We start from the raw sequence: 16,541 nt of genomic DNA on the forward strand, positions 1-16,541 counted from the left end.
CTTTCCTATCCATGCCAACCCACCAAACACCCAAACTGCTAAATAAAGTATGAAAAGGACAGCGCTGAGGATTAGGGTGGGGATTGAGAGCTCTTCGCTTCCGGTTCACAGCAGTCTCAGGACATGGCATATCTCTGTGCCTTTGCTGAAACTGTTCCCTCACCCAGGAACGCTATCCCCCCTGCCCCGTGTGGCATCTCTCCATCCCCCGAGGCCCTCCACAGACATCACCTCCTCTGAGAGACTCCCGATTTGCAAAGTCGAATTGAGCACCAAGGCACCAAATCCTTGGTGCTCCCACAGCCCCCTCTAGGAAAGCACCTGTCTGAGACTGGAATCCCCCCGGGGGAAGAGCACTTGACTAGAAGACAGGCTCTCTGGGTTCTGAGAACAAAAGCAACTGCAGTCAGATTGTGAGCCAGCCTAGCTTGCCTCTCACATTATGGTCTTTCAGAGTGGGGTTTAGGAGTTCCCATCATAGCTCAGCAGTAATGAACCTGACTAGTATCCACGAGGATGCAGGTTCAATCCCTGGCCCCGCAAAGTGGGTTAATGATCCTGCGTTGCTGTGGCTGTGGCATAGGCCGGCAGCTGCAACTCTGATTCAACCCCTAGCCTGGGAACTTCCATATGCTATACCTGCAGCCCTAAAAAAAAAAAAAAAAAAAAAAAAAACCCGCAACCCAAAACAAAAATTAAAAAAACAGAGTGAGTTTAGTGACTAGGGTGGTGGGGTTCAAACCATAGTTGGTCTGACCCCAAAGTCCAACCTATGCCCACTTGCCCTTCCCCTGAGCCCAGGAATCCACTCAGCAATGAGTCAAGTCACCTTGGACAGGCCACCCAGAGCCTCTCCTCAGCTGCTGAGCCCTCCCCACAGCTGGTCTGGGATCAGCAGTGGTCCTTAGGAATGAGCTTTGCAAAGTCGAATTGGTATTGCAGTGGCACTGGTTGGGGCAGCAGAGGCTTCAACACGACAGAAGAGTATTGCTCACTCCTGTGGCCTTTGCGTTCCAGCCCCTTAAGGCTGCTGTGTGGGCTGCACAGAGTTAGGACTCAGGTTCCTCCATCATGTTGTTCACTATCCAGAAGGGGTCCCCACCATGTCGGCATTCTGGCTATCTGGAGAGGGAAAAGAGGGGAACCTTTCTCCCCTTTAAGGGCAAGCCTTGAAGGTGACAAACAGCATGTCACCTTACATCCTATGGATCAGAACTTCGTTACCTGGTCATGGCAGTCATCTGGGAAGTATCGACTTTGTTCTCAGAGGACATGGCCAGCTAAAAATTGGAGGTTCAGTTACTAAGGAAGAAGGGGATAATGGGTATTGGGGACAACTAGCAGTCATTGTCACAATAGCTGTGATTGGGTAGAGTATGATGATGGAAAAACTCTGCCCCTGCCTGGAACCAAGACCATGACTCCATAACCAGAGGGCTCATCTCTGAGCCATCAGCAGGCAACCAGGATGTGAGTGTGGACAGGATACCAGGGCACCCACTGTGTCCCCTACCTAGAATGACCTTCTGTTTTTCTCTCCAGAGGTAACACTTCGTACCAACACACCCTCCCACTTTATCCACTGGATCTCTTTCCATGATCAAGCTTGACCATAGAATCTGTCTACCTAGTCGAGCCCTTGACAGCATCCTGTCTTAATTGTTCCAGACGTGTCTCTTTCCATCAACTGAACAGTCTGAGATCTTATTGGTCCCGTGGTTCCCAAACTGCTCGTCCAGAAAGAACTGCTTGACAGACTTCTGACAATTGCTGGCCGTTGTCAAGGGTGACACTGAATGTGTTTTGCAGTTTGTACTTTGGGGCTTACCTGACTCACAGATAATTTTCTGTAGTTATGGATATGGCTTCTAATACTAGAATGTCATAGAAGGAAGGTCAATGAGTCCGAGTTCTGCACTTTACGGGTGATTGTATTTAGACTTTGGAGGAGGAGGTGACTGGGAGTGGGCCTCACTTAGGCCATTGGTTTCCAAGTTGTGATCTGAGGAACTCTGGGGTTCTATGAAGGCTGAGGGGAGGCAGGGAAGAGGGCTCAGGGGGCAGGCAGAGGACGCACATTGAAGCCCTAGGGCCTTCCCCAGCTTCAACGAGTTCAGCTCTGCTATTGCCCATTCTTTCTAAAATTTCACTTAAAGTGTTCAGGAGTTCCCTTGTGGTGTAGTGGGTTAAGTATCCAGCATTGTCACTGCAGTGGCTTGAGTCACTGCTGTGGCGTATGTTCAACCCCTGGTCCCAGGAAATTTCATGTGCTTTGAGTGAGGCCAAAAAAAAAAAAAAAAAAAAAGTCAAGAAAAGAAAATGTTTCAATGATTTTTGTTTGTTTGTTTGTTTGTTTGTTTGAAAGACATCATTTATGTCTAATGCACTTAATGTGCAGAAAAGAAGTTGAGGACAAGATTCTGGCTGAATTTACTGTGCTAAAATAGGCCATTTATCCAGTCACTTATTCTAGGTCCTAGGGATCCAGCAGCAAACAAAACGGGCTGTCTCCTCTCATGAGGCTGACCTTCTTTTGGTGGGATCAAGCCATAAATAACTAAAACTACTGGAAAACATTAGCATTCATGCTCCAAGAAGAAAATAAAGTAGGTGAAGGGTGTGATGAATGGTCCCAGGGTGAAGTTTCAGGTGGCCTGGAGGGGCGGCCTCTCTGAGGCGGAAGGAAGGGAGGGAGAACCACGTGCCCTGAGAGAAGAACGTTCAGGCTGTGAGATCAGCAGGTGCAACAGCCCTGCCCGCAGATGTGCTTGCATTTTCAGAAAGGAAGGCAAGCTGCCTTTCCGGACAGGAAGTGGGCTCCAAAAGGACCTTGCAAAGCACAGGAGTGGGCCAGAGGAGTAGTGGGGGCCCCATCCAACAAACGTGGGCACAGTAGGACCTGGCCTGACTCCTTCTGTAGAGACAAAGGATGCTGCAGGTGCTTTGGTCTGCGCTCCACACCTGGGCCAGTGCTTCCTTAGGCAGCTCCCGCCACCCCTCCTGGACCCCAGAGCCTAGTGTGGCTGAAGTGATTGTCATTGGCAGGTGGCTCAGGTGTGTTCTGGGCAGTAGACGTGCTGAGGTCTCAGGGGCAGATGCTGGGAGGACAAGGCTGCCTCTGTGGGAAACTGTGTGTCACCCATGTTATCTGTCTTTGTCACTCAGTCAAGGGACAGGACACCCCAGGGTTGATGGAGAACTCAGCTCCCAGGAACAAGGAGGACCGGGCTGGTGGTCCAGCTTTGCCACTAATCACTATGGGTCCTCGGCCTGCCAGGGACCTCCCTCTCCCTCAGTTTTCCTGTTTGTAACTTGGGGGTAAGGACACATCCCTTGGGTATTACAGTGAGGGACAAAGACGTCATGGATGTGCCTGGCACAGTGCCTATCGAATATTCATCACAAAATAAGTCTTTGGAAGTTCCCATCGTGGCTCAGTGGTTAACAAAACTGACTAGGAACCATGAGGTTGTGGGCTTCATCCCTGGCCTCGCTCAGTGGGTTAAGGATCCGGCATTGCTGTGAGCTGTGGTATAGGTTGCAGACGCAGCTCGGATCCCACGTTGCTCTGGCTCTGGTGTAGGCTGGCAGGTACAGCTCCAATTCTACCCCTAGTCTGGGAGCCTCCATATGCCGCTGGTGTGGCCTTAGAAAGGCAAAAAAAAAAAAAAAAAACTTGAAATAGAAAAGCTTAGGTAGGGGTTCCTTTGTGGTGCAGCGGGTTAAGGATCCGATGTTGTCAATATAGTGGCTGGGGTTGCTGCTGTGACACAGGTTTTATCCCTGGCCCAGGAACTTCCACATGCTACAGACACGGCCAAAAAGAAAAGCATAGGTAATGCAGCAGTTTTCAAACTTAACTGAAGCACATCCTAGAGAAGTTATTAAACTTATTAAACCGTTATTGGATTCCAACTTGGTCTGATTTTAACTGTGAGCTCATCTGCACAAGACTTGGCTTTTCTATGAGATTCTATGTGGCCTGAGCAGTGGATGGACCATCTGAGCTGGTTTGTGGGGCCCTGGCCAGGCATGCAGAGTGATCAGCATTAGGACCAATTTTCGTGGTAATTGCTCTGTGGGTCGTATCTATTCAAGCGCTAAACCACAAGTAATACAGGCTCTGAGGCTTTGTGTCTTTATGGGAGATTCTGTGTTGTTTCACCCAGAGTCCTGGGCAGAAACAAGCTATTGACACATTTTCGTCGGCCCAGGAGCTGTTGGAGGGCCCTGGCTTTAAGCAGGGTCTCAGTTCAACTGCTCCTCACACTGCCCAGGACCACAGTCCCCCTGGCCCGGCCCTTCCAGTTTCTGGTCTGACAACCACATCATCAGTTTTCTGTCTCACAGCACTAGCTTTCAGTTCCTTCTTCATTTCTACTTGCTTTCTTGTGAAGTCAACCTTGTCTCATGGTTTTATTTTATATGGAGCCAGTTTGGGTCATGTGGTTCCATTTCAGCACTCTATTATTGTAGCTAGAACATTCCCCAGAGGTTCTTTAAGACATGAGCGAGATTTTTCCCTGGGGTGTGTGTGTGTGTGTGTGTGTGTGTGTGTGTGTGTGTGTGTTTTGCCCTGATAGAACCTGAAGCTTAGTCCTGGCTCCTGGGTGCAATTTCACACTCAAAATGTCTTCATCAAAAATCATTCCCAGTTACCTGCCTGAGATGGCAGCACTTTCTGTAAAATGAACTCTGCTCTGATTCACATCTTAGTGTCACACTAATAATACTATTTATCAGATACTTGGAGTGTGCCAGGTACTGTGCCCAAAGCTTTGCATAAATCATTTATCTTCTTACAACTTTATCAAGTAGATAGTATATTTATACCCATTTTATAAAGTGGGAAACAGGTGTTTGAGATAACACAGTGAGCCAAGACTGGGATCTCTCTTAATTTCTTTACATTTCTGTGTCTTCTTTAACCATGATTTCAGAAGTTACTTTGCAAGCAACACCACAGCTTTCCTATCAGAGTCCATTGGCCAAGCAATTAAGAAAGGGAGATCAGGAGTTCCCGTCATGGTGCAGTGGAAATGAATCCGACTAGGAACCAAGAGGTGGCAGGTTTCATCCCTGGTCTTGCTCAGTGGGTTAGGGATCCGACATTGCTGTGGCTGTGGCTGGCAGCTACAGCTCTGATTCGACCCCTAGCCCGGGAACCTTCATATGCCATGGGTGCAGCCCTGAAAAGACAAAAAAACCAAAAAAAAAAAAAAGAGAGAGAGAAAGAAAGAAAGGGAGATCAAATGACATGATGTATGCAAAGAAACCTTTTTCTTGGCTGCATATGCAGCATGTAGAAGTTCCTGGGCCAGGGATCGAACCTGCATCACTCCAATGCTGTATCCTTCACTTACTGAGCCACAAGGGAACTCAAGAGAAACCTTTTTTATAAAGTGCTGTAGAGGGAGTTCCCTTGTGGGTGCAGCGGGTTAAGGATCTGGTGTTGTCACTGGGGTTGTTGCTATGGCACACGTTTGATCCCTGGCCCAGAACTTCCACATGCAGCAGGTGCGGCCAAAAAAAAAAAAGCTGTAGAAATGACATCCCTTGGTGGTGGTGGTTGTAACTCCACTACCACATTGGAATTGATATCTTTCAATTCACTCAGAAAAATTTCTGTTTTCTATGTTTAACCTCTCCAACCAAGTGGACAAAGATTTATTCCCCCCCCCCCAATCCTTTGGACTCCCTAACAGAGAAGAATTGAATGGAAAATCATAATTGAATGTGTTGGTTACACAGTAGAAACATCTATTTAAAAAGCAGCTCATACATATGATCTATGGTTCATTCATTCCCCTCAACAACAGCAGGTATTAACTGAGCCCCTGCTAAGTAGCAGGCACTGACTGTCAAACACACTGTCATGTGTGTTTTTTAGCTTTAATAATAATAAGATTGTTATTCTGGTTAAGAACCCGATATAGTGTCTGTGAGGATGCAGGTTCGATCCCTGGCCTCGATCAGTGGGTTAAGGATCCAGCATTGCCTCAAGCTGAGGCTCAGATCTGGTGTTGCTGTGGCTATTTTCCTGCTGGTTTTCCTTGAAAACAAAACAGAGCCAGAGGGAGTTCCCATTGTAGCTCAGCGGGTTAAGAACATGACGTAGTGTCTGTGAAGATGCCGGTTGGATCCCTGTCCTTGCTTAGTGGATTAAGGATCCGATGGTGCTGCAAGCTTTGGCGTAGGCTGCAGTTGTGGCTCAGATCCAACGTTGTTGTGGCTGTGGGGTAGGCTGGCAGCTGTAACTCTGATTTGACCCCAAGCCTGGGAACTTCCATATGCCGTGGGTACAGCCAGAAAAAGAATAATAAATAAAATGTCCTTTCCTTATAAGCACGAAAAACCATTTGAAAATATAATTGAAAAATAAACTTGTTATTCTGGAATAATTATAGATTACAGAGAAGTTGCTGAGATGGTACAGAGAGTTCCATGTGTCTATAACGCAGTTTCCCCTAACGTTACCGTCTTACACAACCAGAGTACATTTGCCAACTCTCAGACATTAACGTTAACTTGGCATTACTATTAAGCAGAGATTTGACCAGTTTTTCTACTGATATCTTTTTTCTGTCCCAGGATCCAATTCAGGATCCACATCTGGTGGATCCATTTTAGACCAGCTCACTTTGGGATCAAATTTAGCAAAGATGACTGAGCTCCATTTCCAACTCTACAAGGGAAAAAACCAGCAAATGATACATCGTCAGACTGATTTGGCTCTCATTTGAATTAGGAGCTGACCCATCAACCTGAGGGTAACCCAACTCTGTCCTCCTGAGACCACCACATAAAGAAGAATCTCCTCTTCAACCCCAGCTCAGGGTCTTGTGTCCATTGATGTGGGGGCAGGCTTAACAGAGCAAACTGCCCTGTGCTTTGCCCCCTCACAGCCCCAAGTCTGGCTGTGTCACTGAAGAATTCCACCTTCCTGACCACCAGTTGGAAAAAATGTCAACAGCCCAGTAGAGAGACATTCTTGTATTTCCTCCTTCAATTCATTCATTCATTTTTTACTATTTATTATTAATTTATACAGCAAACATTCATTAACTCCCTACAGCAGGGAAGGTACTGGATTAAGTGGTGGGGGTATAATGGGGAACAGAACAGAAATATGCAATATTAAATAGTGGAGTTTTTTTGGCTGCACCTGTGATATGTGGAAGTTCCCAGACCAGGGACTGAACCTGCACCACAGCCATGCAGTGACAATGCCCGATCCTTAACCTGCCCCACCACAAGGCACAGAACATTAAATAGTTCTTTGACGCATTCGTTTTGTGTGTGTGTGTGTGTGTTTGTGTGTGTGTGTGTGGCTGCACCTGTTGCATATGGACATTCCTAGGCGAGGGATTGAATCTGAGCCACAGCTGCAGCTTGTTGCTGCACCTGCAGCATTGCCAGATCCTTTAAGCCACTAAGCTGAGGTTGGGGATTGACTCCATGCCTCCATAGCAACCCGAGCTGCTACAGTCAGATTCTTAACCCACTGCACCACAATGGGAACTCCTAATTCATTCTTGAATACCTACTAAGTGTTCAACACTGAGCTAAGCAATAATGGGGGAGAAAGTTGTTCTTGATGCAGATCCTGTCCTCAAGGAATGTGTTAGCCAGAGAGACAGGACAGGCCACTCAAGGCAGCCGGAAATAAAGGGTACAGATGGCAGGGGGAGAGAGAGAGAGCTGACAGCGGGGTTGATCAGGGAAGGCTTTAAGGAGGAGGCCCAGGTTTTTGTTTTTTTTTTTTTTTCTCTTTTTAGGACTGCAACCTGCAGCACATGGAGGGTCCCAGGCTAGGGGTCCAATTGGAGCTATAACCGCCGGCTACACCACAGCCACAGCAACTCGGGATCTGAGCTGCATCTTTAACCTACACCACAGCTCACGGCAACGCTGGATCCTTAACCCACTGAGAAAGGCCAGGGATCAAACCTGCATTTTCATGGATACTAGTCGGGTTCGTTAACTGCTGAGCCATGACGGGAACTCCGAGGAGGCCCAGATCTTAAGGTGGGCATCTATGACGTCTGCATAGATGGTAAAATAAATAAATAAATAAATAAATAGAAATGTGTGCAGCGGGAAGAAAAGTGGGATTGTGCACTTTATGTTTACTGATGAGAGCAGAGACTGGCCTAGCTTGGGAAGGGGCCCTGGGTGTGCGGGAGGAGGAGCATACGTTTGAAGATGTGATCTGAGTTCTGTTGCTCTAGAGAGAGTCTTCCTATCTCCCAGGGACATCTAAGCCCTTAGGAGATGTGCTTCAACTAAATCCTAGAAATGCAGTCCTGGGAGCCTTTGTGGAAATCACTCCCCCACCGCCTGCCCTCTACCCCCATGGGAACTGGAGACTTTGGAGATGAAGGGCGTGTCCCTCGTGCAGGCAGCAAGCTCTGGTGGATTTAGGGCTTTAGGGCTCTCACAACTTCAAGGCCCAGCTCTGCTCTTTTCCAGCATGTGACCTTGACCAAGGTACTGGTTGAGCCTCCATTTCCTCATCTATGAAGAGGAAATAATCATAGTACCTACGTCAGAGGAGTGTCATGAAGATTAACTGAAACGATGAGCCCTCGAAGCCTGGCACAGCACCTGGCACCAAAAAGGTACCACAGAGTGGCAGCCAGTAAGAGCAGTAAACAGCAGGATGGGTTCATGAGAACTTGTAACATAGATGGAAAGAGGCATAGGTAACAGACCCAACCAGCTGAAGTTTTGGACAGTGAGGGCAGTGAGTACCACCAGTCCGTAGAAGTGAACTTTAGTTGTCATGGTTTTGAAAGAGAAGAGGCCTGGGCCTTCCTCTGCAGTGGTGCCCTCATTTGGGCAAATCCTGAATGAGGAGATGCTCTGGAAATGGCCATTTTTCTTTATAGCAGAGGCTCACCTGGAGGCCCCCTGACCAAACACCCAGAAAGACTGGAGGATGACTAGTTCACGGCTTTGCATTATCCCAACATCGCCTCAGCAGTGCAGGGAGAGTCTGTAGGGTAGGACTAGCCACAGCCTGGAGAGGGGCAGTATTGGTTTCTACCTTGGAACAGAACCCCAAAGGACTTCTGGGTCCACCAAAGAAAATAGAGAGAAAAGAGCAGGGACAATGGCCCTGAGGACATTGTAAAGTTACAGAGAACTTTCTGGACACATGCTCTCTGCCTGTTTTATCTCCAGGTAATCAGTAGATCCTTCAGTGGAAAGTTGTGGGGATTGTGCCTGGATCCTGGTAAAGAGACACACAGGGAAGGGTGAGGCCCCAGGCCCTGGGAAAAGAGCTACATGAGCATCTTGATAGGAGTCCAGGTGATGAACCAGAGGGAAGCAGTGCTGTTTCCATAGCAACCTGACATAAGATGCTCTGACCCTTTGATGCCAACTCTTTGGTAAACTCTCAGGGTTAGAAAAAGGTCTGTGTGGAAGATTGTTATTATCCATAAAAGATATTATTTTCAGTTTTTGTTTCTTTTAAGTGCTTACTAGGTCAGTGTTGTTTTGCTTTTGGCTAAAGCCCATAATGCATTCAGAACAAAGAAGGAAAATGGGAGTTTGCTCATACATTCTAATTCCAGTTCCTGCTAACATAGACAATGTGACCTAGAGTATATCCATCCTTTATTTCTCCATTCAGCCAGCCAGCCAGTCAGCCATTAATCCATATTTATTGAGCTTAACCTTTATCCTGGGCTGTGTTTTCTTAACTGTAAAAAAAAGAGAGTTAGTCTGGTTTAGTATTTTTGACCTAGGCTCCTAGATCCTTAGGCATTTCAGGGCCTTCCTTCTTAGGCTGGGTTGGGGTGATTGGGCAGGACCTAAGACCCCACTTGCCTTCAACCCAGAACAGCCTTGTTTTTAATTGTTGTATATAGTGGGTTTCCATTTAAGATTTCTTTTGAACAAAGGTTTCCAGACTGAAAAATCGCTGCCCCAGAGGGTCTCTATGGACCTTCCAGTGGTAACACTGCAGCTTTAAGCTAAAATTATTTTTCAATGCTCCTATAGTTTAGGATATAGAAATAAGATGGCAAATAAACCAGCCCCCCTCCCCCATCGTCTGCCCCTACTCTAGGCCCAGGGGCTCCTGTCTTGTGAGGATAAACTGAGATTTTAAGTGTGAAAACCTGCTTGGGTAAACAAATGTTGTTAGAAATACTACTAATAATAATTATGGTAGTGGAGTCAGGCAGTCAAGATATCAAGATATCCCCACAGGAAAATGCAGCCTATAATTCAGCCCACAATCAGGGACCAGGTAAAAGCAGTAGACTCCCAGGGTCTCCACACAGGGACTTGGAGAATGGCGGGCTTTCCTGGGAATACAACTCTGCTCCCCAACGCCTCTCCAGGGGCTGCTGAGCCCCCTGCTTCCCCGGAGCCCACCTCACCCGCAGCTGGGGGAGTGGGGCTGGCGGCAAGAGGCGCCTCGCGATGATTGGCTGAGCTGGAAAGTTGTTGCTAGGCTACCAGTCTGCAGGAGACTGGGATCTCTAGTCCCATCCTCCATCGCAGATGCATCCTGCACAGCCAGCTTAATTTGGGCACCCTGTGAACGGGATCCTTGGCAGTTTAAATTGTCAGCTGCCAAGTGTGCCCTTCTTTCTAGGATTTAACACTTAGCAGAGAGGCTATGTGGAGGAGGGGAAGAGAAGCCCTCTGTTTTTATACTCTGGGTCACCTTGAATAGCTGTTTCTCTCTCTGGGCTGCAATGTCCTCCCTTGATTTCTGGGTTCATTCATTTACTCATTATCCATGCAGGCATCCATGTTTATTAACTGCCTATCATGTTCCATGCACTATATCAAGTACTAGGGACAAAGGGACGAATGAGATGGAGACCATCCTTGCCCTCAAGAAGGGGGAAGCCTTAGGTACTTAAGCAAATAAATAAGATAAACGCACATCTAATTATGTCTTTCTGGAGTTCCTGTCGTGGCTCAGTGGAAACGAATTTTGACTAGTACCCACAAGGACGCAGTTTTGATCCCTGGCCTCGCTTAGTGGGTTAAGGATCTCGTGTTGCCCTGAGCTGTGGTGTAAGTCACAGATGCAGCTGGGATCTGGTGTTGCTGTGGCTGTGGCGTAGGCCGGCGGCTACAGCTCCAATTTGACTCCTAGCCTGGGAACCTGCATATGCTGCAAGAGTAGCCCTAAAAAGACAAAAAAAAAAAAAAAAGTATTTCTTTCCTTCCTTTCATGATTTTACTTAAGCTCCCTTCTCCTACTAAATCTGTGGGGTTCCCCAAGTTCAACGGGAAGGAATGATCCTGCAAAATGTGCCTAAAATACTTTACACCTAACCCACCCCCAACCATGCCCTGAAACAGCCTGAGCACACCTTGATGAAGATGTGGGCAAGGATCACTGTCCCCCTGTTCAGATGAGAAAACTGAAAGCCAGAAATATCAAGAAGCCCTGTCCATGGTCATATGGAGAATACTGACAGAACCAATACTGAGCACTTACTGTGTGCAGGCTCTTAAAAAACTATTTTACTCATAACAGCTCAGCAAGTAACTATTATTATTCTTATTTTATCAGTGGCAAAATTGAGGCTGGAAGAAGTATTTGACTTGCCAGGGATGACCCAGATAGTATGTGGCAAAACTGGGATTTGAACCACATCTCCCTGGTTCCAAAGCTGGGCTCTTTCCAAGAAATGGATTTGGTTACAGAAAAGAATCTCCGAGTGGCTGAGACTTGGAGTGGCTTCCTTCAAAACCTTTCAGCCACAGGGTCTTATTTTTCTACTGAAGCTCTTGGCACAATAGACTCATAAAACTGGTGAATTGGCCTACTTATCAATATAGTTACCTACTGTTATCTATCCATCTATCCAGGATCATCTTGCCTTCAAGCTTTTAATGGGTAATTAAGTCAAGTAGCTCTTCCCTATAAGCATCTCCATCGCTTGTTTTATTTTATTATTATTATTTTTTAAATTTTCCTTTGTTCACCAAGTGCTGTGTGAGGTTGGGTGAGTGTGTCCCTCCCCTTGAGGAGTTCCCACCTTAGAGCAAAGTTTCTGAAGGGTATTTGGTGGGCACAGGGCAGTGGCAGGCCATGGAGAGCCTCAGAGAATCTCCCTGGTTTGGGAGATAGACTCCAAATTAGAAAATTCAAGGGCATGAAAGGAGGTTGGGGTCGGGGAGCAGAAGTGAAAGTGGCCGGTGTGGGCTGGGGGTGGAAGCAGCCCACCTTGAGTTTCCTCCAGTCCTGCTCGTAAATTGCCATCTTGCTGTGGTCACTGGGGGACTCAGACCCCTCAGCCTACAGCTTGGAATGGGGCCTTTAAATGGGAGAAGGTGCTGGAAAGAACAGAGATGCATAAAGAAGCAAGCTAAATTTATCCCTCCTCCCAGCACCCAGCAATTGCTATGCTTAACACTTGACTCTCTACCAACAGAGTCTTGTGCAACCAGAAGATAAGTTGCTTCTCTCTGAGACGAAAGAGGAAGAGACAAAGAGAGACAAAGAAGGAGAGAGAGACTGCAGACAGAGATGCACAGAGAGAGAGACCTGAAGAGAAGCAGGGAGAGACAGCATTAAACTGGGCACCCAAGTGGGAGAAATCAGACAATCTCCTGCCTCCTTTTCCTCCTTGACCACCCTGTAATTTCCAGCTAGGCGTAGTTTTCAGACGTCAGTATACAGAAGAGGTCCATGATATTTTGGCCACTATTTTGTTCCTGTTTGCCCATTATCATCCCTAGATAGCTAAGAGTTGACTACTAATGGATAATACTCAAAAGCAACGATATAAATAAGTATTACAAGTCTTACGTATTCATACGTTTGACCTGGAATTCCCACCTCTGGGAATTTAGCCTAAGGAAAATAACTCAGGACAGAGGCAAAGAATTTAGCAAGAGATTATTCATGGCAGCATTGTTTGGAAAAACCAAGGAAACTAAAAAGCTAACTCCTGTTGGGGACCTGCTCAATAAATAATGGTATAACTTTACAGTAGCTGTCCATGCTGCTCGTAAATTAGGTTGTAAGTGAGTACTTATAGATGTGATATCATTTATTATATGAAAAGCATGATTTATTATTAGGTGAAAAAAGCAAGTTAAAATAGTGCATTTAGTATGACTCCATATAATTTTTTTTTTTTTTTGCAGTGCCCATGGCATGCAGAAGTTTCCAGACCAGAGATCGAATCCAAGCCAAAGCAGTAACAACTCCAAGTCCTTAACTGGCTAGGCCACCAGAAATTCCTAAATACTCTTATAAGTAAGAAATATATAGTCTAGGAAGACATAAACCAAATGTTAATCTCTGGGTGGCGGGATTCCAAGACATTTAAATGGTTTTTTTTTGCTCATCTGCATTAAGAAAAAATTTTTTTCCACAATGAACATGTATTTCTTGTGCAGTGAGAAGGCATTTTCTCCCAGCAGTCCCAGAGAGCGCCTCCTGCTGGGAGTCCAGGCACGTATGGGCTGAAGCAGGTGCTTCTAGCTATGAGGCCTTGTGGGAAAGGCCACCAACCCTTGTGAGGCCACTTCAAGCTGCTCATGAAGAATTCCCAAAACAGCCCTGCCCCATTCGACTTCCCATCCTGACTGGTCTTGTGGGCAAGAACTCAGTGACCCAACACTTTGGTATCCATATGCTCAGTTGCTTCATAACCTACTGGTTGGTTGGCTGCCACCCTCCCTGGAGGGAAAATAGGGTTTGTACAAGTTGGTACTTGGTAAATCAAACCTTGCTTAACCTGCAGGACCTTCCCAGCTCACCAGGAGCACCCGCCCCTGTAAAGGCGTGATGGCTAAGACGCTGTGTTGATGAGGTCAGTCCCTACTACTCATACAAGCAGCTGAGAATCTGAATGTTGGAGAGAAAAGGCCGTCACCATGGCAACTCAGGCTTGCTCAGCCTCTGGGATCAGTTCAACACACAAGGAAAGAAGGTGGGGTCCAGAGTCAGAACAAACACTGCCTGGCTGTCTGACCTCAGGCAAGGCCCATAGCTTTTCTCTGCCTCCATTTCTACATCTGTAAATTGATACTGAAGCTCCTTATCCAATTTGCCAACAGGATTAGTGAGGACTAATCTGCGAATGGGGAAAATGCAAGAGTAGTAGAGAGTCCCCAGCTTTGGTTTGTCCCCAAATTGCTGTGTGACCTTGGGTAAATCACTTAACCTTTTTGTGCTTCAGATGCTCTATTTGTAAATAAGAAAGTAACTGATGGCTTCTCAGATTTATTGTCAGGCCACCATGAGAATCCCAGAATCTCAGAGTTGGAAGGAATCATGGGTAGTCCTTACTACGCATGCCAGAATCCCTTTGATAAGTTCTTTGACTGAGTTGCTTGTCCCTCCTCTGCTTGGTTACTGCCAGTGGCAGAGAGCTCATGACCGTACAACTCCCCAAGTAGCCATTGCCACTTGACACTAATTGTGAGAAAGGTCTTCTGTATAGGATGTTTTACAGTTGAATTTTTGTTAAAAAAAAAAAAATTAGCAGTCAGGAGTTTCCTGGTGTCTCAGTAGGTTAATGATCTGTCACTGTCACTGCTGTGGCTTGGATTCCATCCCTGGCCTGGGAACTTCCGTATGCCATGGGCATGGCAAAAAAAAAATTAGTCTTTTTCAGAGTTATTTCTGCTTCTGCTTTTCTCAGAGGATTTTCACAAGATAGAAATTAGCAGTAATTGGCAAGAAGCAGGTATAAACCCAGCTCTGAAAGCTTTCAGCTTAGCATAGCCAAAGAAATGTGGGTTCTGGGGTCACCCACTCTAGGTTAAAATCCCACTTTGTCCCCTTACTAGATGGTTAACCTTGGGCAAGTTATATTACCCCTCTGAGCCTTGGTTTCCTGATCAATCAAATGAGAATAGAAAAACCTGCCTTAGGAGTTCCCTGGTGACTTAGCAGATTAAGGATCTGGCATTGTCACTGCTGTGGCTCTGGTTACTGCTGTGGTCTGGGTTGTATCCCTGGCCCGGGAACTTCTCCATGCTGTGGGCACAACTGAAAAAGAAAAAACAGAAAAAGAAATAGCTGCCTCACAGTATTTGCTGTGATTAAACTTTTTTTTTTGTCTTTTTGTTTTTTCTAAGGCCACACCTGCGGCATATGGAGGTTCCCAGGCTAGGGGTCTACAGCTGCCGGCCCATGCCAGAGCCACAGCAACGCGGGATCTGAGCCATGTCTGCGACCTACACCGCAGCTCACAGCAACACTGGATCCTTAACCCACTGAGCAAGGCTAGGGATTGAACCCGCAACCTCATGGTTCCTAGTCAGATTCATTAACCTTCTTATTAAGTCAGATTAAACTTCTTATTAAGAGACTACCCTAACTCCTCTGGGGGAATTCTGGGGATTGTGTAGGGTAAGATAGGTTATACCTTCCTCAGCCCACACCCCTGGATGACACATCTGCCCTCTGAGCCCCATCTGGCACACGTAAGCCCTTCTATGCCCAGGCTGTGCTTCTCTCAGAAGGAGGCAAAGGCCTTCTCCCTCCCAGGCCTGTACCAGAGCCTTAAAAGGAAGGTGATGCAATGGTTTCAAGACAAATTCACTCTTCCCTGTAATTCTCCTGCCTCAAGTCAGCACTCACTCCCACCCACAGACGTAGCAGGCACTAAGCGAGCATCCCAGAGTGTCACTTGGTGAGGGCTTTCAACTATATCACTGTTTTAATGGGAAACACATGTAGGGCAAAAAGTCTCTTAAAACCCAAAGAATGCAGTCGGGCTGTGGACTTCCATGCATGGTGACAGGAAAGCTATTTGGGGTTGGAAACCACCCCTTGCCCTTTGCCCTCAGTGTGAAAGGAGGCCTGACACCCTGGTTCCTCTGGAGCCAGTGACTTCATTGCTCTGTGCCTTGCTTTCGTGTGCAGGTTGACAGGTTGATGCCCGGGACCTTCTTGGTGTCAGAGTTCTAGGTTTTCCCAGGATGAGATGGCAGAATCGCCACCAACCTCTTTTTGACACGGGGGCTGCTGACCACCCGCTCACCTCTGCTTTCTCCCCAGATGAGTACCTCAGAGTCCTCAATGTGGCTGTGGCAGAGGTGAAGAAATACTTCCTGGGGCCCTTGTCCCTGTCCTGTAAGATGGTACGGATGATGAGGCAGTTTCTGTACGATGTTCTGCCTGAGGACTCCTACAAGGTCACCACGGGAAGGCTCCATGTGGCCCTCACGCGGGTCCAGGATGGAGAGAGTGTGGTGGTTTCAGAGTATACGTCCAAGGAAGAGCTCATCGAGGCAAGGGGGCGGCACCGGGAATAGGGGCGGGATCAGGGGTGGGGCGGGGCCCGGGAGTGAGGGGCGGGGCCTGGGAGTAGAGGCTGGAGAGAGGCGGGTCCTGCTTCTCCCGGCAGGGCCTCTGGTTTGGTCCACCTGCCTGCCTCACTTCCTTCCTTCCATTTTCTGCTTCCGTAGTTCTTCTCTCTCGTCACCCTTCTGACATCTATCTCTCTGTGTCAGGCGCACTGTTAGACTAGATGGACACAGAGAAGCCAAAAACAGGAGTTCCTGTCGTAGGTCAGCGGAAATGAATATGATGAGTATCT

General features: G+C 47.1%; 1 protein-coding gene across 1 annotated transcript in view; it reads left to right on the plus strand.

Moving 5' to 3' along the window:
- Positions 1-16,541, plus strand: part of PNPLA1 (patatin like phospholipase domain containing 1) — a 40,226-nt gene that overhangs the window by 6,120 nt on the left and 17,565 nt on the right. The window contains 1 exon segment of the mRNA XM_047797454.1: positions 16,001-16,233. Within this exon segment, the coding sequence (XP_047653410.1) occupies positions 16,001-16,233 (233 nt within the window).

Source organism: Phacochoerus africanus, chromosome 9 (genome assembly GCF_016906955.1).
Source record: "Phacochoerus africanus isolate WHEZ1 chromosome 9, ROS_Pafr_v1, whole genome shotgun sequence".
Classification (NCBI taxonomy): Eukaryota; Metazoa; Chordata; class Mammalia; order Artiodactyla; family Suidae; genus Phacochoerus; species Phacochoerus africanus.